At 60.9% G+C, this 23,474-nt stretch overlaps 1 protein-coding gene across 1 annotated transcript in view; it reads right to left on the bottom strand.

Moving 5' to 3' along the window:
* The window catches only part of ADAM33 (ADAM metallopeptidase domain 33), a 33,087-nt gene that overhangs the window by 4,093 nt on the left and 5,520 nt on the right, over positions 1–23,474 (bottom strand). The window contains exons 3-20 of the mRNA XM_053976842.1: positions 18,138–18,214; positions 14,770–14,845; positions 14,215–14,291; positions 12,984–13,170; positions 11,358–11,423; positions 11,195–11,266; positions 10,131–10,297; positions 9,940–10,024; positions 9,156–9,298; positions 7,285–7,462; positions 6,784–6,873; positions 5,951–6,146; positions 4,636–4,744; positions 3,922–4,126; positions 2,987–3,064; positions 1,771–1,879; positions 1,332–1,476; positions 582–675 (exon numbers count right to left, since the gene is read on the bottom strand). Of these exons, the coding sequence (XP_053832817.1) occupies positions 582–675; positions 1,332–1,476; positions 1,771–1,879; positions 2,987–3,064; positions 3,922–4,126; positions 4,636–4,744; positions 5,951–6,146; positions 6,784–6,873; positions 7,285–7,462; positions 9,156–9,298; positions 9,940–10,024; positions 10,131–10,297; positions 11,195–11,266; positions 11,358–11,423; positions 12,984–13,170; positions 14,215–14,291; positions 14,770–14,845; positions 18,138–18,214 (2,154 nt within the window). The remainder of the gene's footprint in view (positions 1–581; positions 676–1,331; positions 1,477–1,770; positions 1,880–2,986; positions 3,065–3,921; positions 4,127–4,635; positions 4,745–5,950; positions 6,147–6,783; positions 6,874–7,284; positions 7,463–9,155; positions 9,299–9,939; positions 10,025–10,130; positions 10,298–11,194; positions 11,267–11,357; positions 11,424–12,983; positions 13,171–14,214; positions 14,292–14,769; positions 14,846–18,137; positions 18,215–23,474) is intronic.

Genomic DNA, 23,474 nt, shown 5'->3' with positions numbered 1-23,474 from the left:
GTTATCCCTGACCTTGGTGAGTTATCCTGACCTTGGTGAGTTATCCCTGACCTTGGTGAGTTATCAATGACCTTGGTGAGTTATCAATGACCTTGGTGAGTTATCCTGACCTTGGTGAGTTATCCCTGACCTTGGTGAGTTATCCTGACCTTAGTGAGTTATCCCAGACCTTGGTGAGTTATCCCTGACCTTGGTGAGTTATCCCTGACCTTGGTGAGTTATCCCTGACCTTAGTGAGTTATCCCTGACCTTGGTGAGTTATCCCTGACCTTGGTGAGTTATCCCTGACCTTAGTGAGTTATTCTGACCTTGGTGAGTTATCCCTGACCTTGGTGAGTTATCCCTGACCTTGGTGAGTTATCCTGACCTTGGTGAGTTATCATGGACCTTGATGAGTTATCCTGACCTTGGTGAGTTATCCTGACCTTAGTGAGTTATCCTCACCTTGGTGAGTTATCCCTGACCTTGGTGAGTTATTCTGACCTTGGTGAGTTATCCCTGACCTTGGTGAGTTATTCTGACCTTGGTGAGTTATCCTGACCTTGGTGAGTTATCCCTGACCTTAGCAAGTTATCACTGACCTTAGTGGGGTGGCTGGAGGCTGAAATGTTCCTCAGGGTGAAGGCTGCTTTGGGATGGGCACTGCTCGATTTCCGACCCATGGATTTGTTCCTGCTGGAAATTAGGGACATGGCAAAATAAAGCAACCGGGGAGCACCAGCTGCCTCAAAAACGCTGCCCTGTCTTAATTAACTGCTCATTAACAGCCAGCCCTCACTGCTGGGGAGCAGGGATGGTCAGTGTGGGACAGGGATGGTCAGAGTGAGACAGGGATGGTCAGTGTGGGACAGGGATGGTCAGAGTGAGACAGGGATGGTCAGTGTGGGACAGGGATGGTCAGAGTGAGACAGGGATGGTCAGAGTGAGACAGGGATGGTCAGTGTGGGACAAGGATGGTCAGTGTGGGACAGGGATGGTCAGTGTGTGATGGGCAGCAGGGATGGTCAGTGTCTGACAGGGATGGTCAGTGTGGGACAGGGATGGTCAGTGTGGGACAAGGATGGTCAGTCTGCGATGGGCAGCCTGCAAGGAATGAGAATTCTCCTTGACACCACCTCCACCCCTCCCTGGGACTGTCCTGTCCAGAGGACCATCCATGTGCTGGCCTCAGGGAACCGCTGAGAGCCTTGGGTTTCCCAGGACAAAGCAGCTGCGACCCCAGAGCCGGTCTGAGAGCAGAGCAGGGTCTGTGCAGCTCCCCCGGGCTGGGTGAAGCAGGTCCCAGAGGCCACTGGGTGCTCGGGAGAGGAGGGCTGGGGTGCCCCACACACCTGCAGGCCCCCCTGAGCCTGGTCTCCTCGATGCACCTGCCGAGCAGGGAGTTCTCCTGCCGGTACCAGTAGTAGATGCTCAGCGCCAGGGCGGGCAGCAGGAACAGGAAGATGACGACGAGGGCGATCACGATGGACTCGTGGTCTGGCAGGGGAAGCACAGGGACACGTGAGGGGCTGGGACAGCCACCAGCCTCTGGCCTGGCTCGATGGACGTGGTGACCCCATCTGCCCATTCCTGGTCGGCCGAGCCGCAGACATCCCTGCTGCTCCCACCTCCAGGAAGGGAACGGGCCCTCCGTGGCCTCTGATGGCAATGGGTGGCCACCAACCAGCCAGAGCTGGGCACAGACTGTGTGGGCTGGCCCCACGCAGCCCCTCTGGAAGCACCCAACCCTCCCTTGGCACCTCAGGGTACCGGGGACAAGCTGAGACTCACTGTGGCTCTGCACGGGGCCACTGTCCACGCTGCCACCCAGGCCCGGCTTCTCGCAGAACGGGGGGGCCCAGCCGGGCTCACAGTGACAGTTCTTGTTGCTGTTGCACACCTGGGGACACAGGAGAGGGTTGGACACCAGCAGGGATGTGTGGCAGTGATGGTCCATAGGGCAGGAATGAACAGATGGTGACACAAGCCTGGGTTGAAGAAGCTTCACCCCTGACAATGCTCCCCCTTGGACATCACAGGATCCTGGAATGGTTTGGGTGGGAAGGACCTCAGAGCCCACCCAGCCCCACCCCTGCCATGGCAGGGACACCTCCCTCTGCCCCAGGCTGCTCCAGCCCCAGTGTCCAACCTGGCCCTGGGCACTGCCAGGGATCCAGGGGCAGCCACAGCTGCTCTGGGCACCCTGTGCCAGGGCCTGCCCACCCTGCCAGGGAACAATTCCTAATTCCCAATATCCCATCTGCATCTCTTCCTTCAGTTTGAAGCCATTCCCCCATGTCCTGTCGCTATCTGCCCATGGAAAAATCACTCTCCTTCTTTTTTATAAGGCCCTTTTAGTGCTGGAAGGTGCCAGAAGGTCTCTCCAGAACCTTCTTGTCTCCAGGCTGACCAGCTGCAGCTCGGAGAGCCTTAACCATGCTGGGCAGAACAAAAGGGTAGGTGTGGGTGTTTTACCTGTCACGAAAGGGTAAATCACAAAAGGACAGGCGTTTTATCTGTCACATCCATAACCCAGCAGGAGTTCCCACAGCAGTTCCTGATGCCCCATCTGACAAAGCCCTGCACTCCACAGAGCTCAAACCTCTCTAACCTTTCAGCTTCGGAGAACTGAACTGAGAACTTTGCTGTCTCCTCTCACTCCCTGAACCATTTCCCTGCCTTTCTGCTGTCCCAGTTCTCCTTCCAACTCTTGTTTGGCTCTCAGAGGGACCAGGCACCTGCTCTGAGCTCCAAACACTCTCCAGCTCAAATCAGACCCTGATCCAAGTTTTGCAGATGGTCCTTGCACCACAAACAATCTTCTTCCTCCCACTTGGACGCGGGTGAGCCAAGGTCCCAGCCAGCCCCACCAGGAGCTGAGGCACGGGACAGGTCTGAAAGGCACAGATGCACTGGGTCACAGGGCCCACCCCTGTGGGAGATGTGTGCTTTGGCCCCAAGCCTGCCCCTCGTCCCCGCGGTGCCAGCAGTGCCAGCAGCGGCTCACCCCGTGCCCGTGGCAGCGGGACACGCACTTCTCCAGCTCAAACAGGGACGCGTTCTGGCACCGCCGGTCCTTGCACACCTGGGAGGGACACGAGGGGCTGCGGTCAGAGGAGGACCCGGGAGAGGGGACTGCTGGGGGTTCTCCAAAGGATGTGACTGCTGGAAAATGCGGGGTGGTGAAATCTCATGGTTCCAGCCAAGGGATTCCACTCCCATTCCCTACCCAGAGCCCAGCCACCACCACTCCCTGCCCACCTGCCAGCTCCTGGAGAAACCATTTCCCATTTGGCCCTAAAACCCAGGCACTGGCCAAAATAAACAATGCTGGATTTCAAAACTGGCCATATTTCCTCATGAAAATGTCACCGTTTTGGCCTTCCCAAAGAAATTTTCACTGTTAAAATGCCAAACACGGAAGGCTGTGTCTCCACAGCCAACTCTCTCTGGAACACATCCCTCCTTCCCTGTCCTCCACCAGCCTCTGCCCTCTCTCAGTTCAACTGGCCCCCTCCAAAGTCCTTGAGGTGCAAGGGCTGCAGAGACCAGTGCCCAGTTAGCACTGGATTTGTCATGTTGATTCCTGGCAGAGATCTCCTGTTTCCTCTGGGAAGCAAGCTTCTCATCCATGAAATCCTGGGGCAATTCCCACTGGGGTTGCTCCACTCTGAACGGATTTGGTGAAGAAGAGGGCACAGAGAAGAATTTGGTGGCCTAAACACGACTGCACATCTGGTGATGCCCACAAACGCCCCCAGGTGAGGAGAATCTGGTGGCCTACGAACACCTGGTGCAGCAGTTGAGGTGTCAGCGAGACAACGTCTGCAGGTGGGGGAGGAACCACTCCCAGGGCTGGCTGTGACGCAGGGAAGAGCCGTGCGCACCCTGGAGCTGGGTCAGAGCCCAGCGAAGGTGCCCAGGGCAGCCAGGGGCACTCACCATGCCATCCCCGCACTTGGTGCCCGTCAGGACCAGCCCGGGGTCGGACAGGTCCTCCTGGTCGTCCTTGGCGCTGTAGACGAAGGTGCCCCGGCACTTGACCTCACGGCCCTTGAAGCGGATCGTGGTGTCGATGGACACCGTGTTGGTGCCCTGCGGCTTCTTGGCAGAGCTCTGGCACTGGATCTTCCCACACATGGCATCCCTGCAGCGGGCACGGCCGAGGGCAGCTGGGACAGGGGGGCAGCGGCCCCCCAGCCCCACCAGCCCACAGCCGTGGGGTCATTCCCGCTGCACTTATGGCCACGCTGGAGAGGCTCAGCCGGTTAAACCATGGACAGCACAGAAACGATGGAGGGATACAGCCAGGGGAGGGCAGGCTCTAACATCCCTGGAATCACTGGGAGCAGCATCTCCACCTGGCACTGCCTTTGATTTCCCATCAGGCTGGGCTGGGAGCTGCTCGTGGTGGGACAAGAGGATCACAGGATGGCTTGGGCTGGAAAACCCCTCGAGATCACCCAGTCCCACTCCCAGCAGCGATGGGGACAGAGCCCGGGAGGACCTGGTGGCTTCCTCGGGTACAAAACAGGGCTGCCCCAAGGGCTGACGCCTGAGGCTGAGGCAGGGCCCTCCCAGCGGCGTGGCAGGGGTGGCAGGGGCAGCTGTGGGTGCGGGAGGGGACACGGGGGACACCGCCAGCGCTGCGCCCACCTCTTGTCACACTTGACGTAGCGGCCCTGGCTGTCCTTGCCGCAGTTGCCGTAGGTGTTCCCTGCCATGTTCACGTCCTGGAAACAGGCGTCGGGCGCCGGCCACGCTCCTGCACACAGGGAGAGCTCTGGGCACGGCGGGCAGCAGGCAGGGAGCCCAGGCAGGAGCAGGTGATGCTCAGGCAGGGAGCCCAGGAACAGGAGCAGCAGGTGATGCCCATGCAGGGAGCCCAGGAACAGGAGCAGCAGGTGATGCCCATGCAGGGAGCCCAGGAACAGGAGCAGCAGGTGATGCCCATGCAGGGACCCCAGGAACAGGAGCAGCAGGTGATGCCCATGCAGGGAGCCCAGGCAGGAGCAGCAGGAGCAGCAGGTGATGCCCATGCAGGGAGCCCAGGCAGGAGCAGCAGGAGCAGCAGGTGATGCCCATGCAGGGAGCCCAGGCAGGAGCAGCAGGTGATGCCCATGCAGGAGCAGCAGGAGCAGGAGCAGCAGGTGATGCCCATGCAGGAGCAGCAGGAGCAGCAGGTGATGCCCATGCAGGGACCCCAGGAACAGGAGTAGCAGGTGATGCCCATGCAGGAGCAGCAGGAGCAGCAGGTGATGCCCATGCAGGGAGCCCAGGAACAGGAGCAGCAGGTGATGCCCATGCAGGACCCCAGGAACAGGAGCAGCAGGTGATGCCCATGCAGGGACCCGAGAGCAGGAGCAGCAGGTGATGCCCATGCAGGGAGCCCAGGCAGGAGCAGCAGGAGCAGCAGGTGATGCCCATGCAGGAGCAGCAGGAGCAGCAGGTGATGCCCATGCAGGGAGCCCAGGAACAGGAGCAGCAGGTGATGCCCATGCAGGGAGCCCAGGAACAGGAGCAGCAGGTGATGCCCATGCAGGGAGCCCAGGAACAGGAGCAGCAGGTGATGCCCATGCAGGGAGCCCAGGCAGGAGCAGCAGGTGATGCCCATGAAGAAAACACCGTGGAAAGGTCTCCCAAGAGCTGCTGCTGTGCATGCCAGGCCAGGGACAGGAGGGACGAAATTCCCTGTTTTCTGGAGTCTTGTGGAGGATTTTGGTCAAAGAATGGTTTGGGTTGGAAGAGACCTTAAAGCCCACTCCTGCCATGGCAGGGACACCTCCAAGTGTCCCAGGCTGCTCCAGCCCCAGTGTCCAGCCTGGCCTGGGGCATCCCAGGGATCCAGGGGCAGCCCCAGCTGCTCTGGGCACCTGTGCCAGGGCCTCCATGCAGCACCCCCAGCCCGGGCAGGGCCCCGGGGACCCCCAGGCCGGTGCTGCGAGGAGGGGGTGTCAGGCTGGGGACTGACCTGGCCCCCAGAGCTGCACGCACTGCTGCTGGTGGGTCATGCACATGCCGTTGCTGCAGTAGGCCTCGCCGCGGGCGCACGAGGAGCCGTCCAGCAGGTACACGTTGGCCGGGCAGTACGGGGAGGCGCCCGTGCAGAATTCCGGCAGGTCACAGGAGCCCGCGGCTTCCCGGCACATGGTCCCGGCCACCTTCAGCTGCAGGGGGACACGGGACATCGGCACACGCTGGGGACACGCGGCACCGGCCGTGCCTCCTGGCACAGCTGGCGGCTCTCACAGCTCACACGTCCCTGTCAGGCTCTGCGGGGTGCCAGGGCACAGGGACACATTCCTCAGCTGGACCTCAGCCACCAAGCTGCCACAGGGAATTCTCCTGGAGAGGGGGTTTGGAAAAGGGCCTGGAGGGACAGGACCCAGGGAATGGCTTCCACTGCCATGGGGCAGGGCTGGATGGGATATTGGGAATTGGGAATTGTTCCCTGGCAGGGTGGGCAGGCCCTGTGGCTGCCCCTGGATCCCTGGGATGTCCCAGGCCAGGCTGGACACTGGGGCTGGAGCAGCCTGGGACAGTGGGAGGTGCCCCTGCCCATGGATTGGTGGCACTGGGTGGGCTCTGAGGTCCCTTCCAGCCCAGCCCATTCCATGATTCTCCTGCAGACACAAGGTTACACACGAATCCTGCTCACCGGGCACAGGGAGCGTGTCCTTATGGACAAACAGCACGGGAGTCCCACGGGAACAGCAGGGCCCTGTCTGCACCTCATCCCGTGGGCATGGGGTGGGCACGGGGTGGGCACGGGGTGGGCACGGGGTGGGCAGGCTGGGGTCTCACCTTGCAGCTGTGGCAGCAGTCGCCGTGGGCACACTGGGCCCCCTCCTTGAGCGTGCAGTTGTGAGCGTTGCAGCAGGGGTTGGTGCATTCCTGCGTGGAGAGGACAGCTCCGTGGGCAGCGGCTCCATCCCACCCCAGCGCTGCCCCAGCCCCTTCTCCACCCCTCCCAGCATTGCCCTTCTCACCCTTGCAAGTGGGGAAACTGAGGCACAGAGGGCAGGGGGAAGTCAAGGAGAAAGTCGGGACTGGGATAAATGGATTCAGGAAGGTGGGACTGGGAAAAGCCCTTGGGATGGAGTCCCTGTGGTGACAGCAAACCCTTCCCTTGGAAATGTGCTGTGCAGGAATTCCCTCAGCTGAGGTGGGCTGCAGGAGGAACCCTCTGTGCCTCCACCTCCCAGGAGGATCCCCTGTCCCTCCACATCCCAGGAGGAACCCCCTGTCCCTCCACGTCCCAGGAGGACCCCCTGTCCCTCCATGTCCCAGGAGGACCCCCTGTACCTCCACCTCCCCGCAGTCGCAGTCCTCTCCCTCCTCCCGGAAGCCGTTGCCACATTTCCGTGCCACCACCAGGTCCTTGGTGTCGGGCAGGTTGAAGAGGCACATTCCCCCTCCCTTCTGGAAGTAGCTCTCCAGCTGCCTCTTGCTGCAGGAGCTGAACACGCGGGGGAAGGGGTGCCTGCGTGGGACGGAGCGGGAGCGCAGGGATGGGGGGAGCAGGGCGGGAGAAGGTGGGAAATCAGTGAGAACTGGGAATTCAGGACAGGGACAAACCGGCACAAACCCTCCCGAGAGCAGACTCCCCACTGCCCACAGAGCCCAGGAACATCTGCCACCCCAGCTGGCACAGCCAGACCAACAGCCAGGGGACAACTGTGAACCCCAAATCCTCAGGAACGGGATGGGGGCAGAGCCTCTGTCCATCACCCCTGGGACATCAACACCCCCTGCACCCCTCCTGACCCTGGCACCCCCAGGGGTGAGCCCCAGCTGTGAGCTCAGCACTGCTGCAGATGTCACCTCTGCCACCGCAGACCCCCCCGAGCCACCCCCGGGGCAGGTCCCCACACCTGCAGGGCCCTCTGCTCCCCACTCAGCCCGCAGCAAACACCTTCCTGCTCTCACTGAACCGCGGCAGGAAACACCACCTGCGCCACTGAAACACCCCACAGCCGAGATGGGTGAAAATTCACTTAAAATTAAAGAAATATGGAAAAGAAACACCAAAAAGGACCCAGAGAGCAGCAGAAAATAAAATAGTCAGTGCCTACAATGTGTAGGAACTCAGTAAGGAACTGAGGAACAGGAGAAACACTCATTTGCTACAGAACCTCTGAGCAAGATTCTTCTCCTATTTCACCGTTTGTGGGGTTTCAGTGGTTTATGAAGAAGAAGGAAGCATTTCCCCCTTCTCTGAAACAGTTTCATTTCCTCTAAAGTTGAAAAATATTTTCATATCAGGACATCTCATTCTCAAGATGACTCAGAGGACATTTTATAGAAGCGGTTTTGAAACCTCTTGAGCTGGAGGAAAACCTCTAAGTGCCTGCGGGTTATGGAGGCTGAGCAAGCCAAGGTACCCTATATTATTTATATATATATTCATATACATGGCTGTGCAAACAGGGACAGGCTGAACAGAGTCAGAAATGTGCTTTTCCCCACCACAATCCACCCAGGCAGAGGTTAAACCCTGTGGGATCAACGCCGGGGTCTGGCAGCCCTGAAACCACAAGTGGGGTCCCACTGCTCCCTCCTAATTGGAAGAGCAGGTGGGTTCAAACAAGGGGGAATAAACAGCTGCTTTTCCTCAGGGCAGGCAGATCTGGGGTGAGGGTGAACTCAGGAGGTGGGAACCCCAAAGGGAGAAGGACTCTGGAAAGGAAACTGGCACCAACCACACGGATTATGAAACCCACCCAGTGCCACCCCTGCCACGGCAGGGACAGCTCCCACTGCCCCAGGTGGATCCAACCTGGCCTTGGGCACTGCCAGGGATCCAGGGGCAGCCACAGCTGCTCTGGCAATTCCAGCCCAGCCCCTCCCCACCCTCCCAGCCAGCAATTCCTTGCCAAGATCCCAGCCCAATCTCCCCTTTCCCAGTGGGAGCCATTCCCTGGCTCCTGTCCCTCTGTCCCTTGTCCCCAGTCCCTCTCCAGCTCTCCTGGAGCCCCTCCAGGCCCTGCAAGGGGCTCTGAGCTCTGCCTGGAGCCTTCCCTTCTCCAGGGGAACATTCCCAGCTCTGCCTGCCTGGCTCCAGAGCAGAGGTGACAACATTCCGTGCCCAGCTCCCACACAGCACCAGAGCCCGCTGGGGCACTGGGGACACTCCCAGGGCACCGGGGACACAGCCCAGGGCCAGCAGTGCTCACCCCGTGGCTGCTGCCATGACACAGCCGCCCTGCTCGGGGGTGGCCTCCACGCAGCAGCCCTTGGTGTCGTGGACCATGCCGAAGTTGTGGCCGATCTCGTGGGCCATGGTGGCGGCGGCTCCGATGGGCTGCTCCGCGTGGTCCTGCCCAGGGAGGGACGTGTCACCGCAGCCGCCAGCGAGGGACAGGGCTGACCCAGAGCTGGGAGTGGGGCTGGGCACGTGGAGGGACCGCACAGCCCCGGGTGCCGTGGCAGGAGGGCTTGGAGGAAGGCTCGTGGCAGAAGGGGGGGTTTGGTCTCCTGATAGTCCCGTGTGGGACTGGTGGGAAGCTCTTGGCTGGAGCCAACCCAGGGCACATCCCAAAACCCAGAAACCTGGGTGCCCCCCACCACCCTGCCCAGGGATCAGGTGTCACCAAGGCCACCGTGACCACCCCACCATGCCCAGGGCCACCATCAGGCAGAGGAGAAGTTATCTGGGCAGAGATGAGCCCAGAAATTCAGAGAGCAGAAGGAGGGAACTGGCAGGGGCTCCTCAGCTCGAGGGACAGGAGCAGCACAGGAGCTCCCAGCGCTGCTGCCAGCTGGGAGCTGGGGGTGGGACAGCTTTAGCAGCCCCTTCTCACCCCCTGTGCCAGCACCTGAGGGGGTCAGGAGCTACAGCATCCTCCCTCACCTTCAGGCTGCACCCCAACCCCACGCCCAGCCTCAGGGGCCGCTCCTCCAACCCCAGGGAGAAGCCCACCAGGCCGGGGTGGCACAGGCACCCCCAGCCCCCCTTACCACGCTGACCCCTCCGGAGTTATCGGCGCTGCACATCCCCTCCAGCGGGGCCATTCCGATGGTGGTGCCCCCGAAGGTCTTCCCTCTGCCCGGGCAGGAGAACAGGGGCCACCTCAGCACTGGGGGGGGGGTCAGGAGTGCCCAGCCCCGGCTGGGAGCCCCCGCCCGGTGTCCCCAGCCCAGGGACCCACGTCAGCAGCTGGGCGTTGTCGTGCTTCTTGCGCGCCCTCAGCGACTTCTTCCACTGCAGGAAGGCCCAGAGCGTGGCGTTGGCGTCGCTGCTCACCGCGCACTGGTCCCGCTCCGTCCACACCTCCAGCCCGATCAGGGCCACCTTGATGTTCAGCAGCCTGTAAAACTGCAGGGGGAACGGGGCGTGGGCGCTGGAATTCCCTGGGCACCCTCCCTCCCTGGGGTGGCGTTACCGCTGGTGGCCTGTCGCCCTGTTCTTTTGAAAGTTTCAAAGTTCTTCTAAAAGTTTTCTGTACCTTCTAATGTTTACATATTTCTACTACAATTCTCACACACTGTCGTGTAAGTAATAATTGTTTTACATTCTTCTTTGCGAGAAAATTGATGAACTGTTAGTTTAACCAGTGTAGTTGGAGAAGTAGCAATTTCATCCTCCAATCCACTGTCACTTTTAGAATTCTATATATTACACGATCAAAAATAAATTCCCTCCTGTCACTCTTTCCCCTCTTTTACATCTTAGCATACGTGTGTAAGTTATTTCGTGTCGCAGCCACTGGGCCTTCATGTTTCCCTCCGCCTGTGTGACTCCAGAACACACCTGACCCAAATCCACCTGCAAGCATGGGCTCCGCAGGCACAGGTGTGGGCACAGGAGCCAGTCAGGGTGGCACGAGGACATTCAGTGACAACACCTCAGTGTGTCCCTTCTTTGCCAGAGATGATCCCGGGCAGGGGCCAGTGAGCGCTTCCCTGCTGAGCTCAGCCCACGGGTGACACAGCCCTTCCCACCACGTGCTCAGAGAACTCCTGAACTCCTTCCTGGGTGGCCAAGCCCTGGCACAGCTGCCCAGGAGAGGGGTGGAGTCCCCATCCCAGAAGGGGTTAAAAGTCATGTGCATGTGGCACTTGAGGATTGGCCTTGGCAGTGCTGGGGACTGATTGGACTCGAAGGACTTAAAGACCCTTTCTGACCTTAACAAGTCCACAATTCTGTGATTCCTTGCCCTGGTGCCACGGGGACAGTCCCTGAGGGCCACACAAGGTCTGGCAGGTCCCTCACCTTGTCCACGTAGTTTGCGATCTCCACGATGCGCTGCTTGGTGCGGCCCAGGTTGAGGTCCTGGTTCCTGTACTGGAGAGAGATGAGGATGGGGAAAGGTCACGGGGTAAATCCAGGGCGGAGACAGAGAGGGACCCTGGTTTTCTGGCCCCCCAGCACTCACCAGGGTGTGATCAGCAACGATGAAGAGCTCCATGTACTTCATGGTCCTCCAGGCATCCCTCCTGGCCTGCAGGCAGACACAGGGCTCAGTAAAGAGGGGCAGCCCTTGGCTCTGGGCACCCTCCAGACACCACAGAGCTGCTCAGGAGGGACAGCTGAGAGGGGAAACTGAGGCACAAGGTGACAGAGAACATGTGGGTGGCTCCAAATGACCTCACGTCATATCCCACACCGTAAGATGCAGTATCGAGACCAAAGCCAAGCATCCTCTGGGGTCTCCTGCCCAAACTCAAGCCACGCAAGCCACCCACACAGACGCTCCCACCCCACCTGCCTGCACAGCCTGCCCAGCTGCCGGGGACATGGGAGCTGTCAGCAGTGCCAGGAGCCCCTCCCAGCCCTCTGCCTGTCCCCAGACAGATCCTGCGTGGGTTTACCCGTGAGAATTTACCTCTGAGGATTTACCCAAGTGGATTCACCCGTGAGGATTCACCCGTGAAGATTCACCCGTGAGGATTCACACGTGAGGATTCACATGTGAGGATTCACACGTGAGGATTCACACGTGAGGATTTACCCATGAGGATTTACACGTGAGGATTCACCAATGAGGGTTTACCCATGAGGGTTTATCCATGAGGATTCACCCGTGAGGGTTTATCCATGAGGATTTACCCATGAGGGTTTATCCATGAGGATTCACCCATGAGGATTTACCCATGAGGATTCACCCGTGAGGGTTTATCCATGAGGATTTACCCATGAGGGTTTATCCATGAGGATTCACCCCTGAGGGTTTACCCATGAGGGTTTATCCATGAGGATTCATCCATGAGGATTCACACGTGAGGATTCACCCGTGAGGATTTACCCATGAGGGTTTATCCATGAGGATTTATCCATGAGGGTTTATCCATGAGGATTTACCCATGAGGATTCACACGTGAGGATTCACCCGTGAGGATTTATCCATGAGGATTTACCCATGAGGATTCACACGTGAGGATTTACCCATGAGGGTTTACCCATGAGGGTTCATCCATGAGGATTCACCCATGAGGGTTTATCCATGAGGATTCACCCGTGAGGATTCACCCGTGAGGATTTACCCATGAGGATTCACCCATGAGGGTTCATCCATGAGGGTTTATCCATGAGGATTTACCCGTGAGGATTTACCCATAAGGATTTACCCATGAGGGTTTACCCATGAGGATTCACATGTGAGGATTTACCAATGAGGATTTACCCATGAGGGTTTATCCATGAGGATTTACCCGTGAGGATTCACCCGTGAGGGTTTATCCGTGAGGATTCACCCATGAGGATTCACCCATGAGGGTTTATCCATGAGGATTTACCCATGAGGATTCACCCATGAGGATTCACCCGTGAGGATTCACCCATGAGGATTCACCCATGAGGATTCACCCGTGAGGATTCACCCATGAGGATTCACCCATGAGGGTTTATCCATGAGGATTTACCCATGAGGATTCACCCGTGAGGATTCACCCATGAGGGTTTACCCGTGAGGATTCACACATGAGGGTTTATCCATGAGGATTTACCCATGAGGATTCACCCATGAGGATTCACCCGTGAGGATTCACCCGTGAGGATTTACCCGTGGGTGCTGAGGCTGGAAGAGCTGGGCGATGCCAGCGATGGTGCTGCCCAGGTCCTGGCCGTGCCCACAGGTGCCCCCCGGCATGGGCAGGTGCTCTGCTCGGTGGATGAGGTGGAGGCCTGGCTCAGGGGTCCCCAGGGGGCTCAGGTAGTAGCTGGTGTTGCTGCTCAGCACTATGAGGCCCCTGGGGATGGGAACAGCCCCGATGGCCCCCGTGGTGCTTCTGCCCGGGCTCCCCCAGCCCTGAGGCCCCACAGACTCGTGGCACATCAGCCTGGTCCGTACCCGAGCTGGGAGCAGGGACAAGAGCTGGGGATCTCTGCCCAAACAGCCCCAGGGACAAATAAACCCTGGGCACCAAAACCTCCCCCCTTCAGAGCACGGAGCAAAGCTCGGTCTGGGACAGCTGCTTTGGGGTGCAGGGACTTGGCCCTCCAGGGATAAAATTCCTGGGAATAAGCTCATGCTGCCAGAAATATGGTCCCTGCCCCAGCCTGCCCAGTCCTGGGGCTGGGTGAAGGGTGGGAAAAGGACAAGATGGGAGCCATGGGAAAATCAGCCCCATGAAGCATTTGGAGCTGGGCTAGCAGGAGCATTGGTGCTGCTCCAGGTGGTCCCAAAGGGGATCCCTGCAGAGAGAGGGAGCAGTGGATCCATCCACCTTTTGTCAGCTACACAGCCCACCGACCCTGCCTTCCTCCAGTCCTGATTCCCCCATACCCTGCTCCTCCCTCCATTCCCTACTTCTTCCTTCCCGCATTCCCTATTCCTCCCCCATTCCCTGTTCCCTCATTCCTTATTCCCCCATTCCCTATTGCCCCATTCCCTGTTCTTTCCCCCATTCCCTGTCCCCCATTCCCCATTCCCCATTCCCCCATTCCCTGTTCCCCATTTGCCATTCCCCCATTCCCTGTTCCCCCATTCCCTGTTCCCCCATTCCCTGTTCCCCATTCCCCATTCCCCATTCCCTGTTCCCCATTCCCCCATTCCCCATTCCCTGTCCCCATTCCCCATTCCCCATTCCCTGTCCCCCATTCCCCATTCCCCCATTCCCCATTCCCTATTCCCCAATTCCCCCATTCCCTATTCCCCATTCCCCATTCCCCCATTCCCTGTTCCTTCCCCCATTCCCCATTCCCCATTCCCCATGCCCTGTTCCCCATTCCCCCATTCCCCATTCCCCATTCCCTGTCCCCATTCCCGTTTCCCCATTCCCTATCTCCCATACCGTATTCCCGAGCAGGTGCTGAGCACGACCCAGGAGCGGCGGTGGCCGCGGACGTGGCCGTGGTAGTGACAGTGCTCCTGGAGAGAGACAGGGGAGGGGACCGTCCTGAGCAGGCCCCGCCTGCTGCTCCCAGAAAAGCACCCTTTTCCATCTCCCCTTTTCCATCTCCCCTTTTCCATCTCCCCTTTTCCATCTCCCCCATTCCATGTCCCCTATTGCATCCCCCCCATCCCATCTCCCTTCTCCGTTTCCCAGCCAGGCGAGCGGTGTTCCCGCACCGGGAGCGGGAGAGGAGCGGGAGGAGCCGGGGTCAGCCCGGGACACGGCCCGGCGCGGCGCTGGCAGGGTGACAAGCGGCCGGCGGGGCCACGGGGGGCTGCTGTGCCGTGTTTTTGTGCCGAGGCGCCGTCCCGGGGCCGGCAGCCGCAGGAGCCGAGCGCCGCCGCATTCCCGCTGCCGCCGGGGAAATTCCCCCGGCCCCGGTGCGGTTCGGCTCCGTCCCGAGTGCCCAAAGCCCGAAAGGCGGAGGGGAGCGCCCCGCGCCCCGGCACCCACCGTGTGGTTGGGGGTCACCGTCACGGGCTGTCCCTGCTCGCTGTAGTGCGTCTCCGTGTAGCCCGGAGCCAGCAGCCTGCGGGGGGAGAGCGGCGACAGCAGCCGGCAGCTGCTCCAGGGCTCCCGGCACAGCAACGCACCGAGCCCCTGAGCCCGGGTCCGGCTGGGCCACCCGCACATCCCCTGAGCCCCCCTGAACCGGGCTGGGCCACCCGCACATCCCCTGAGCCCCCTGAGCCCCCCTGAACCACCCACACATCCCCTGAGCCCCCTGAGCCCCCCTGAACCACCCACACATCCCCTGAGCCCCTGTCACTGCTGTGACCCCAAGCAGAGGCTGCCCATGGCCAGCAGGGACAGGGGTGGCAGCAGGGACAGTCCAATGTCCCTCTTCGTGCCTCGGCAAGGACGGGGTGCCCAAACCGGGGTGCCCAAACTGCCCTGGGGTGCTGCTCTGGGATGGGGCAGTCCAGCTGCGCCCCCACTCCCTGCCAGGGACCCTGGGGACCACCTTGTCCCAGCAGTGACAAACAGCCAGGGGGTGACAAACAGCCAGGGAGGTGACAAACAGCCAGGGGGGTGACAAACAGCCAGGGGGTGACAAACAGCCAGGGGGGTGACAGCTTCTCCACAGGGACCAAGCCCCAGGGGTAAAGCCCTGGCAGAGGCATCCCGCTGGGGGTCAGCCCCGTGCTCAGGGCCCAGCTGGGGCCGTGGGAGGTTTGGGGTCTCTCACACCGCCCTGGACACGTCACTGCACTCCCAGCACAGCGAGGGGGACGCTCCAGAGGCAACACCCCAACAAATGGGGCGTGGGGACCCCAAAAATATTGAGGTGACTGTGAGAAAGCTCAGGCTGCTTTTAGGAAGCTGCAGCCCTGCCTTTACCCTCTGCCTCAGCTTCCCCCAGCTATGGCCACCTCCTCCCGGGGCTGGTCCAGGCACGACCTGACCCATGCCATGCCATGCCATCCCATTGCAATATCCCATCCCATCCCATGGATCCCAACCCATCCCATCCCTTCCTGCTGCAGGAAGAAGAAGAAAGAAGAAAGAAGAAAGAAGAAAGAAGAAAGAAGAAAGAAGAAAGAAGAAAGAAGAAAGAAGAAAGAAGAAAGAAGAAAGAAGAAGAAAAAGAAAAAGAAGAAGAAAAAAAAGAAAAAGAAAAAGAAAAAGAAAAAGAAAAAGAAAAAGAAAAAGAAAAAGAAAAAGAAAAAGAAAAAGAAAAAGAAAAAGAAAAAGAAAAAGAAAAAGAAAAAGAAAAAGAAAAAGAAAAAGAAAAAGAAAAAGACGGGTTTTCCTGCATTGCCCAGATCTGTGTGACCTTGCCCACATCCCAGGGTGATGGGTGTCTGCTGGAAGCCTGCAGTCCCCTGGGGATGGCAGGTCCCAGGGGGTGGCAGGGCCCAGGGGATGGCAGGTCCCAGGGAATGGCAGGTCCCTGTGGGGATGGCAGGTCCCAGGGGGTGGCAGGTCCCAGGGAATGGCAGGTCCCTGTGGGGCTGGCAGGTCCCAGGGGGTGGCAGGTCCCAGGGGCTGGCAGGTCCCTGTGGGGATGGCAGGTCCCAGGGGGTGGCAGGTCCCAGGGGATGGCAGGTCCCCGTGGGGCTGGCAGGTCACCCCTGGGCTGGCAGGGCCCTGTGGGGGATGGCAGGTCCCCGTGGGGCTGGCAGGTCACCCCTGGGCTGGCAGGGCCCCGTGGAAGGACAGCACCCCTGCAGAGGCTCAGCCCCCAGAGAAGGACAAAGGGCCAGGTTTGCCCTGCTCTCAGTTTAGCCCTCAGTTTTGGGGTTTGGCCCTGTCCCAAAGGTTAGATTCTGTGGAAGAGAAGAGAGCAGCAGCACTCCCAGAATAGCCCTCCCGCCTCTCACTTTCTGCTTTGCAGCCAGCGTGGCCCCAGAAATGTCACTGTGGGCACGTCTGTGGCTTCCCAGCCTCCCGCGAGCCGGAGCTGGCACCAGGGGCTGCAGTCACAGCTCAGACAGGAGACAGCAGCTCAGTCTGGCTCCTGCCAGGGACACGTGGGGGCATGGGGACAGGGTGGGCACAGGGACAGGTGGGCTGAGGACACGGGAAAGGCAAAGCCCCCTGCCATGCCCAGGGAACGGGGCTGGGATGGCTGAGCTGGCCACATCCCAGGCTGACCCCAGGGCACGGGATGTCCCCTCCAGGCAGGGCAGAGGCCCTGGGGAAGGGAGGGCAGGATGAGCCTTCTCCGCCAAACAGGGTGAGGAAAACACCCCCAGGACGCTCCTGGAGACCCAGCAGATCTCCCAGTGCCAAGAGGAAGATTTGAGGTCTAGCCCGGCCTCACTGGCCCAGGGGCTCACTGGGCTGAGGCAGCAGTTTGGGTGTCCCCACGCTGTGTCCCCACAGCCAGTCCTGGGTGCTGTGGGCTGCTCTGGGTGCTCAGGTCCCCTTTGTGCCACCATCCCCCGGCTCACGCAGAGCTCACCCTCCTGCCCCCAGAGCCCCCCGCGCTGCCCCTGTCCCTCCTGGCCCCTCTCCAGCAGGGCAGTGGCACCGAGCAGAGCCAGGGGCAGCAGAGGACACTCCAGGGTGGCCAGGCCTGGAGCACAGCCAGAGCCAGGGCTAAGCTCTGCTCATCAGCTTCCAGCCCCACTGCCCACAGCCCCCACATGTGCAGAGGGACCCCCAGTTCCCCTTCGTGCACACCAGAAGCTCCCCTGCTGGCACTGGGGGCCCTGGGGGACACCGTGGGGGCTGCGTTTGGACCCCACCAGCAGCAGGAAGGGGATTCTGCCAGGGCCAGCCTCCCACAGCTGCTGGGGAGAGGCAGCAGCGGAAGCAGAGGGGTCAGCTCTGCCCTGCTCACCACGGGACACAAACCCACCAAGGGACAGAGAACTGGGGCTGCCCCAGCCCTGCAAGTGTCCAAGGCCAGGCTGAACAGGGCCTGGAGCAGGTCCCAGGGGATGGCAGGTCCCTGCCATGGGTGTCCCTGCCCATGACAGGGGTGGCACTGCATCTGTAAGGTCCCTTCCAACCCAAACCACTCTGGGACTCTGGGATTCTGTAAAATGCCAAGAAGTCTCGGGCAGAGGGACAAGGAGGGCAGATGGACACAAGTTCTGTCCTTGTCCCGGGGGAGGCCAGGCTGGGTGAGTGGCACAGGGGACAGGAGACAGGGGACAGGTGCTGCTGCTGCCACCTGCATCCAAAGTGAACCAGGGAAGGAGCCCAGAAAGAGGTGACCAAGGTGGCAAAAGGAGCATTTCAGCCCAAATGGGGCCACCCTGGGCTGTCCCTTCCCCTGCTGGACAGGATGGCCAGAACGCTGCCGGTCCAGGTGGGCCCCTGGCAGCGACCCCCAGTGTCCCCTCCCCAGTCCCAGCCCCGCCACTCACTGGTTCCTCTCCAGCACCAGCACGAGCTCTTTGCCCTCGGCCGTCACAGCCACCTCTGCCCGGGCAGGTGCCGGCACCTGCAGGGAAAGGAGGGAACGGGGTCAGCAAGGAGCCCTGTGCCAGAACCTTCCTCTGCTCCCAGCTCCAGGGGCATCCCCGCCTCTCCTCCACCCACCGCGCCCCTGCCACGGGGAGGTGATCTCCCTGGATTCCCGGCCAGCAGGGATAACAGAGCATTCACAGGAGATGCAGGGATGAGGCAGCAAGTCCCAGCTCTGCTGGCAGCTTCCCCAGGGAAAGGCAGCAAGGGAGAGCAGGACGGGACCCGGGATGAGGAGCAGCGCCAGGAGCATCCTGAGCAGGGGCTCTGCGTGCTCCATCCACCACGGCTCTGCCTCACGGGAGAGGCTGATCCAGGGAAAGGGGCCTCAGCCCTGGGAGGTTCGGTACGCCCGGGCACCCTGGGGGGGTGGAAATCACCACCAACGCCCCGGGCACCGGATGAGGGCCGTTAAAAATACCTCGGAATAGCGGGCAGAGAAAGGAAACACTGACTCAGCTTCCCCAGGATGCCGGTGGTTTTACTCATTCCCTCTCTTCGGAGGGAGTTCAGTGGGGACCTGGCTTTGGATCCAGCCCAGCTCGGCCCAGCTGTGTGTGGCAGGATGGGCTAGAGCCCCGAAGTGCTGCCCTTCCCTGTGTCCCCACACCCGTCCCCAGCGCTGGGGACACCGAAAGCATGGCCCTGCCTGCTGGCCGTGGCCTGGACTGGCCCTGAGCCTGAGGTCTCCTCAGTCCCTCCCCATCCGTGAAGCACAGGGAGCTCAGCGGGCTGCCAGCCCCACGGGCCCCCTTCACCTGCCCGTGGCCACGGGCCTGGGGTGGTTTTCCCGGCTCTGGAGGGAAAGGGGACAGAGGAAGGAGCTGTCCCCACAAGGCCCCGGCTCTGGCTGCTCTTGGCATCACAGCTTTGCAGCTGGAACACAAGGAAGGCAGCAGGGAGGGGGCAGAGCTGGGTGATTCACGGCTTGGGGCTGGGCTCAGTTCCAGAGGACAGCGAGGTGCTGCTCCCGCCAGGCGGGATGCGGGGATGGAGCCGGGAACAGGGATGGAGCCGGGATGGAGCCAGAACGGGGATGGAGCCGGAACGGGGATGGAGCCGGAACGGGGATGGAGCCAGGAACGGGGATGGAGCCAGAACGGGGATGGAGCTGGGAACGGGGATGGAGCCAGAACGGGGATGGAGCCAGGAACGGGGATGGAGCCAGAACGGGGATGGAGCCAGAACGGGGATGGAGCCGGAACGGGGATGGAACCGGGAATGGGGCTGGAACTGGGAATGGGTATAGAACCGGGAATGGGGATGGAGCTGGGAACGGGGATGGAGCCAGAACGGGGATGGAGCCAGAACGGGACTGGAACCGGGAACGGGGATGGAGTCAGGATGGAGCCAGAACAGGGATGGAGCCGGAACAGGGATGGAGCCGGAATGGGGATGGAACTGGGAACGGGGATGGAGTCAGGATGGAGCCAGAACAGGGATGGAGCTGGAACGGGGATGGAGCTGGAACGGGGATGGAGCTGGAACGGGGATGGAGCCGGAACGGGGATGGAGCTGCAGCCAGGCTGGCTGAGCCCCACTCCGCCTCCGGCTCCGTCTGCCCAGCTCCAAACAAGGCGAGCAGCCGCAGCGCCCTAAGCAAACAGCCCCAGAGCAGAGGGAGGCGAGGCCCCGGCTCCGACATCTCCCGGCGAGTGCCCCCGGGCCGGCCGCGGCCGCAGCAGGGCCCCGGTGCCCGGCCCGACCGGGGCCCCGCGGAGCCGCCAGGCAGCCGGGCAGGGGCTCCATCCCCTCCTCCGGCGGCGCTGGGAACAGGCGGTATTTTTGGAACATGATCTTGTACAAACATCGCTCTCTGGCCAAACATGGTCTGTACATTTTTCTTGCTGTTTCCCTCCTTTCCCCCGCCTCTTGCCCTCCCTTTTTTTTTCTCCCCGTCTCTGATCTCCCCACCACCCGCTCTCTGCAGCCCTCTCCTCCTCCTCCTCCTCCTCCTCCCCAAGTCCCGGCCGGCTCCTTCCCGGTTTAGAATTCCCCAGCAATTACTCCCTGCCTCGACTCGAGAGCCATTACTGGCACAATGTTCTTTCCCAGCTGCCGTCTTAAAGGGACACGTGCGTGTCCAGGGCTCTCCCGGCACTGGCAGCTCCCATCCCATCTCCCGGGCTGCCAAAGGCTGGAAAACAAACGGCTGCTGGTGGGACGTGCTTCCCCTCCCCGTGAGGGGATGCACCACAAACTCTCCTCTTCCCCCGTGCCTCAGTTTCCTCTGAGAGCTCCTGGAGGGGTGATGGGGAGCAGGGCATGGATCCTGGTTGGAGCTGGGACGGGCCCAGCGCAGCTCCTGGAGGGATCAGCAGCAGTAAAAATAGGGAAAGAGGAATGTGGGCAGCACTTGTGCCAGGCAGGAGTCCAGCACCAGCTCCGAGGCCAGGCAAGGTGACTGCACTGATTGAACACTGCTCCTCGTGCCTCGGGCGTGCCAGGGAACTGGGCCCCAGCGCTCCTGCCCGGATCTGCACTGGGAATGATCCAGGGCCAGCTCCTGCCTGCACTCCAGCATCCTCCTGCTCCAGCATCTTCCAGTTCCAATATCATCCCTGGCTCCAGCATCATCCCAAGTTCCAGCATCATCCTGGATTCCAGAACATTCCCAGCATCATCCCAGGTTCCAACATCATCCCTGGCTCCAGCACCATTCCAAGTTCCAGCATCATCCTGGATTCCAGAACATCCCCAGCATCATCCCAGGTTCCAATATCACCCCCAGCTATCCTCCTGCTCCAGCATCTTCCAGTTCCAATATCACCCCTGGCTCCAGCATCATCCCACGTTCCAGCATCATCCTGGATTCCAGAACATTCCCAGCATCATCCCAGGTTCCAACATCATCCCTGGCTCCAGCACCATTCCAAGGCCCAGCATCCTCCAGGGCTCCAGCATCACCCCAGGTTCCAATATCAGCCTGGGCTGCAGCAATTTACCAGGCGTCAGCATCATCCCAAGGTCCAGCATCATCCTGGATTCCAGAATTCCTAACTCCGGCATCATCTTGGATTCCAGAACATTCCCAACTCCAGCATCATCCCGGGCTCTGCCATTGTCTCAGGCTCCAGCATCATCCCAAAGTGCAGCATAATCCTGTGCTCCAGCACTGTCCTGGGCTCCAGCACATTCCAAGCTCCAGCAACATCCCAAACATCGGTATCATCCCAGGCTCCAATATCCTGGCCTCCAGCATCATCCCAGGCTCCAATATAATCCCACGCTTCAACTCCAGCATCACTTGAGGCTCCAGCATCACCCCAGGCTCCAGCACATCCCAAGCTCCAGGATGATCGTCCTGGGCTCCACCACTTCCCAGGCTCCAGCATCCTCCTGGGTCCCAGCAGCCCTCACAGGTTCCAGCATCGTCCTGGGCTCCAGCCCCTTGCCAGGCTCCTCTTGCTCCCCCATCTCCTTCCTCCAGCCCCCATGGACAGAGTGCCCCGGTCCCTGCCGAGGCTGCAGGTGCAGGGCTGGCCCCTCTCCAGGACATCCCAGCACAGCCAGTCCCACAGGGGCTGGAATGATGGCATTGCAGCTGGGATGACTCTGCCCTGGCCAGGCCCCAGCCCGTGGCTGGCCCAGGGACCCTCCAGGTCCAGCTCGAGTCTGGTTTTACTTTTCACTCCATTGATGAGAAAAACCCCAGGGCTCTTTGCAGAGGGCCAAGGGCGCTGAGCTGCTCTTCCCCATTTCCCCACAGCTCCCGGCCATCCTGCTCATCCAGGCTGCCTCCAGCCCTGCTGGGAAGCTCCCGCTCCAGGAGAGGGGCTCAGGGAGCACCAAGTTCCCTGGGAAATCACCCAAGCCAAGTCCCAGAGCTCAGCTCCATCAGCTCAGGCAGCTCCCACACACCCCGAGCCCCTGCGGAAGCTCCAGAGCCCGGATGTGACGGGGAGGACACGTGGGGGATGGAGGTTACCGGGAGATGCTCCGTGGAGGATCTGCTGATGGGATCTGCAGCTGCTGGAGCAGCTGGGCCGTGCCAGGGCCTCCCCAGGCAGGCGGGGGCCAGCGCTGGGCCTGGAGGAGCACGGCTCGGGCAGCAGCACCCACGGACGAGCCTCTGGCTCTGCCCGCTGCTCTCTGGAAAAGCACCCCTGGGAGTCAGGAATGAGGGCAGCAGGCCCTGCAGGCAGGGACAGGGCTGGGGCTGGTTCACAGCAAAGCTGGCAGGGTTTGCTCAGTGCAGCCATGCCCGGCACAGGGAAAGGGGAAAAGGGAAAAGGGGAAAAGAAGGGAAAAGAAGGGGAAAGAAGGGGAAAAGAAGGGGAAAGGGGGAAAAGAAGGGGAAAAGGGGGAATGAGGAAAAGAAGGGGGAAAGGGGAAAAGAAGGGGAAAAGAAGGGGAAAAGGGGGAAAGGGGAAAAGAAGGGGAAAAGGGGAAAAGAAGGGGAAAAGGGGGAATGGGGAAAAGAAGGGGAAAAGTGGAAAAGAAGGGGGAAAGGGGGAAAGGGGAAAAGAAGGGGAAAAGGGGAAAAGAAGGGGGAAAGGGAGCAGGGCAGGGAGTGCCCTCGGCACCTGCAGCACGTCCGAACCACCGCGGGCAGCCTGATCCTCCCCTCCCCTCCCTTCCCCTCCCCTCCCCTCCCTTCCCCTCCTGCTCCAGGGCAGGGCCGGGACCTCCCCGCGGTGTGCAGAGAGCCCGGGAGGGGCCGAGGACGGGAGTCCCACCCTGAGAGCACGGAGTGCTCCAGCTCTGCAGCCCGTTCAGCAGGGAGGAGGAAGGGAATGGCCACCCCGGGACAGGGAGACACCCCCCGAGCTGTGAGGGGAGGCAGCGGGTGGAAGGAAGCTCCATCGGTGCCAGGGGCTGTCCCTGCACAGGGATGGGATGCCAGAGACCTGGATGGAAGCTGAGGAGCTCCTGTGCCTGGGCTTTCCTCGGTCCTCAAGATCCCAGAAGGGTTTGGAATGGAAGAGACCCTCAGGAGCATCCCATCCCACCCTGCCAAGGCAGGGACACCTCCCACTATCCCAGGCTGCTCCAGCCCTGTCCAGCCTGGCCCTGGGCACTGCCAGGGATCCAGGGGCAACCACAGCTGATGTGGGCACCCTGTGCCAGGGCCTCACACCCTCCCAGCCAGGAATTCCTTGCCAATGTCCCATCCCGCCCTGCCCTCTGGCAGTGGGAAGCCATTGCGGCAAGAAACCGCACCTGGGAGAAAGCAATTCCGAAGGGAAGGGAAAGAGGCAGGGGCAGCCCCAGGGCTGAGCAGGCTCCGGGTGGGA

Source organism: Vidua macroura, chromosome 4 (genome assembly GCF_024509145.1).
Source record: "Vidua macroura isolate BioBank_ID:100142 chromosome 4, ASM2450914v1, whole genome shotgun sequence".
Classification (NCBI taxonomy): Eukaryota; Metazoa; Chordata; class Aves; order Passeriformes; family Viduidae; genus Vidua; species Vidua macroura.
This window is presented reverse-complemented; position numbering and strand designations above follow the sequence as displayed.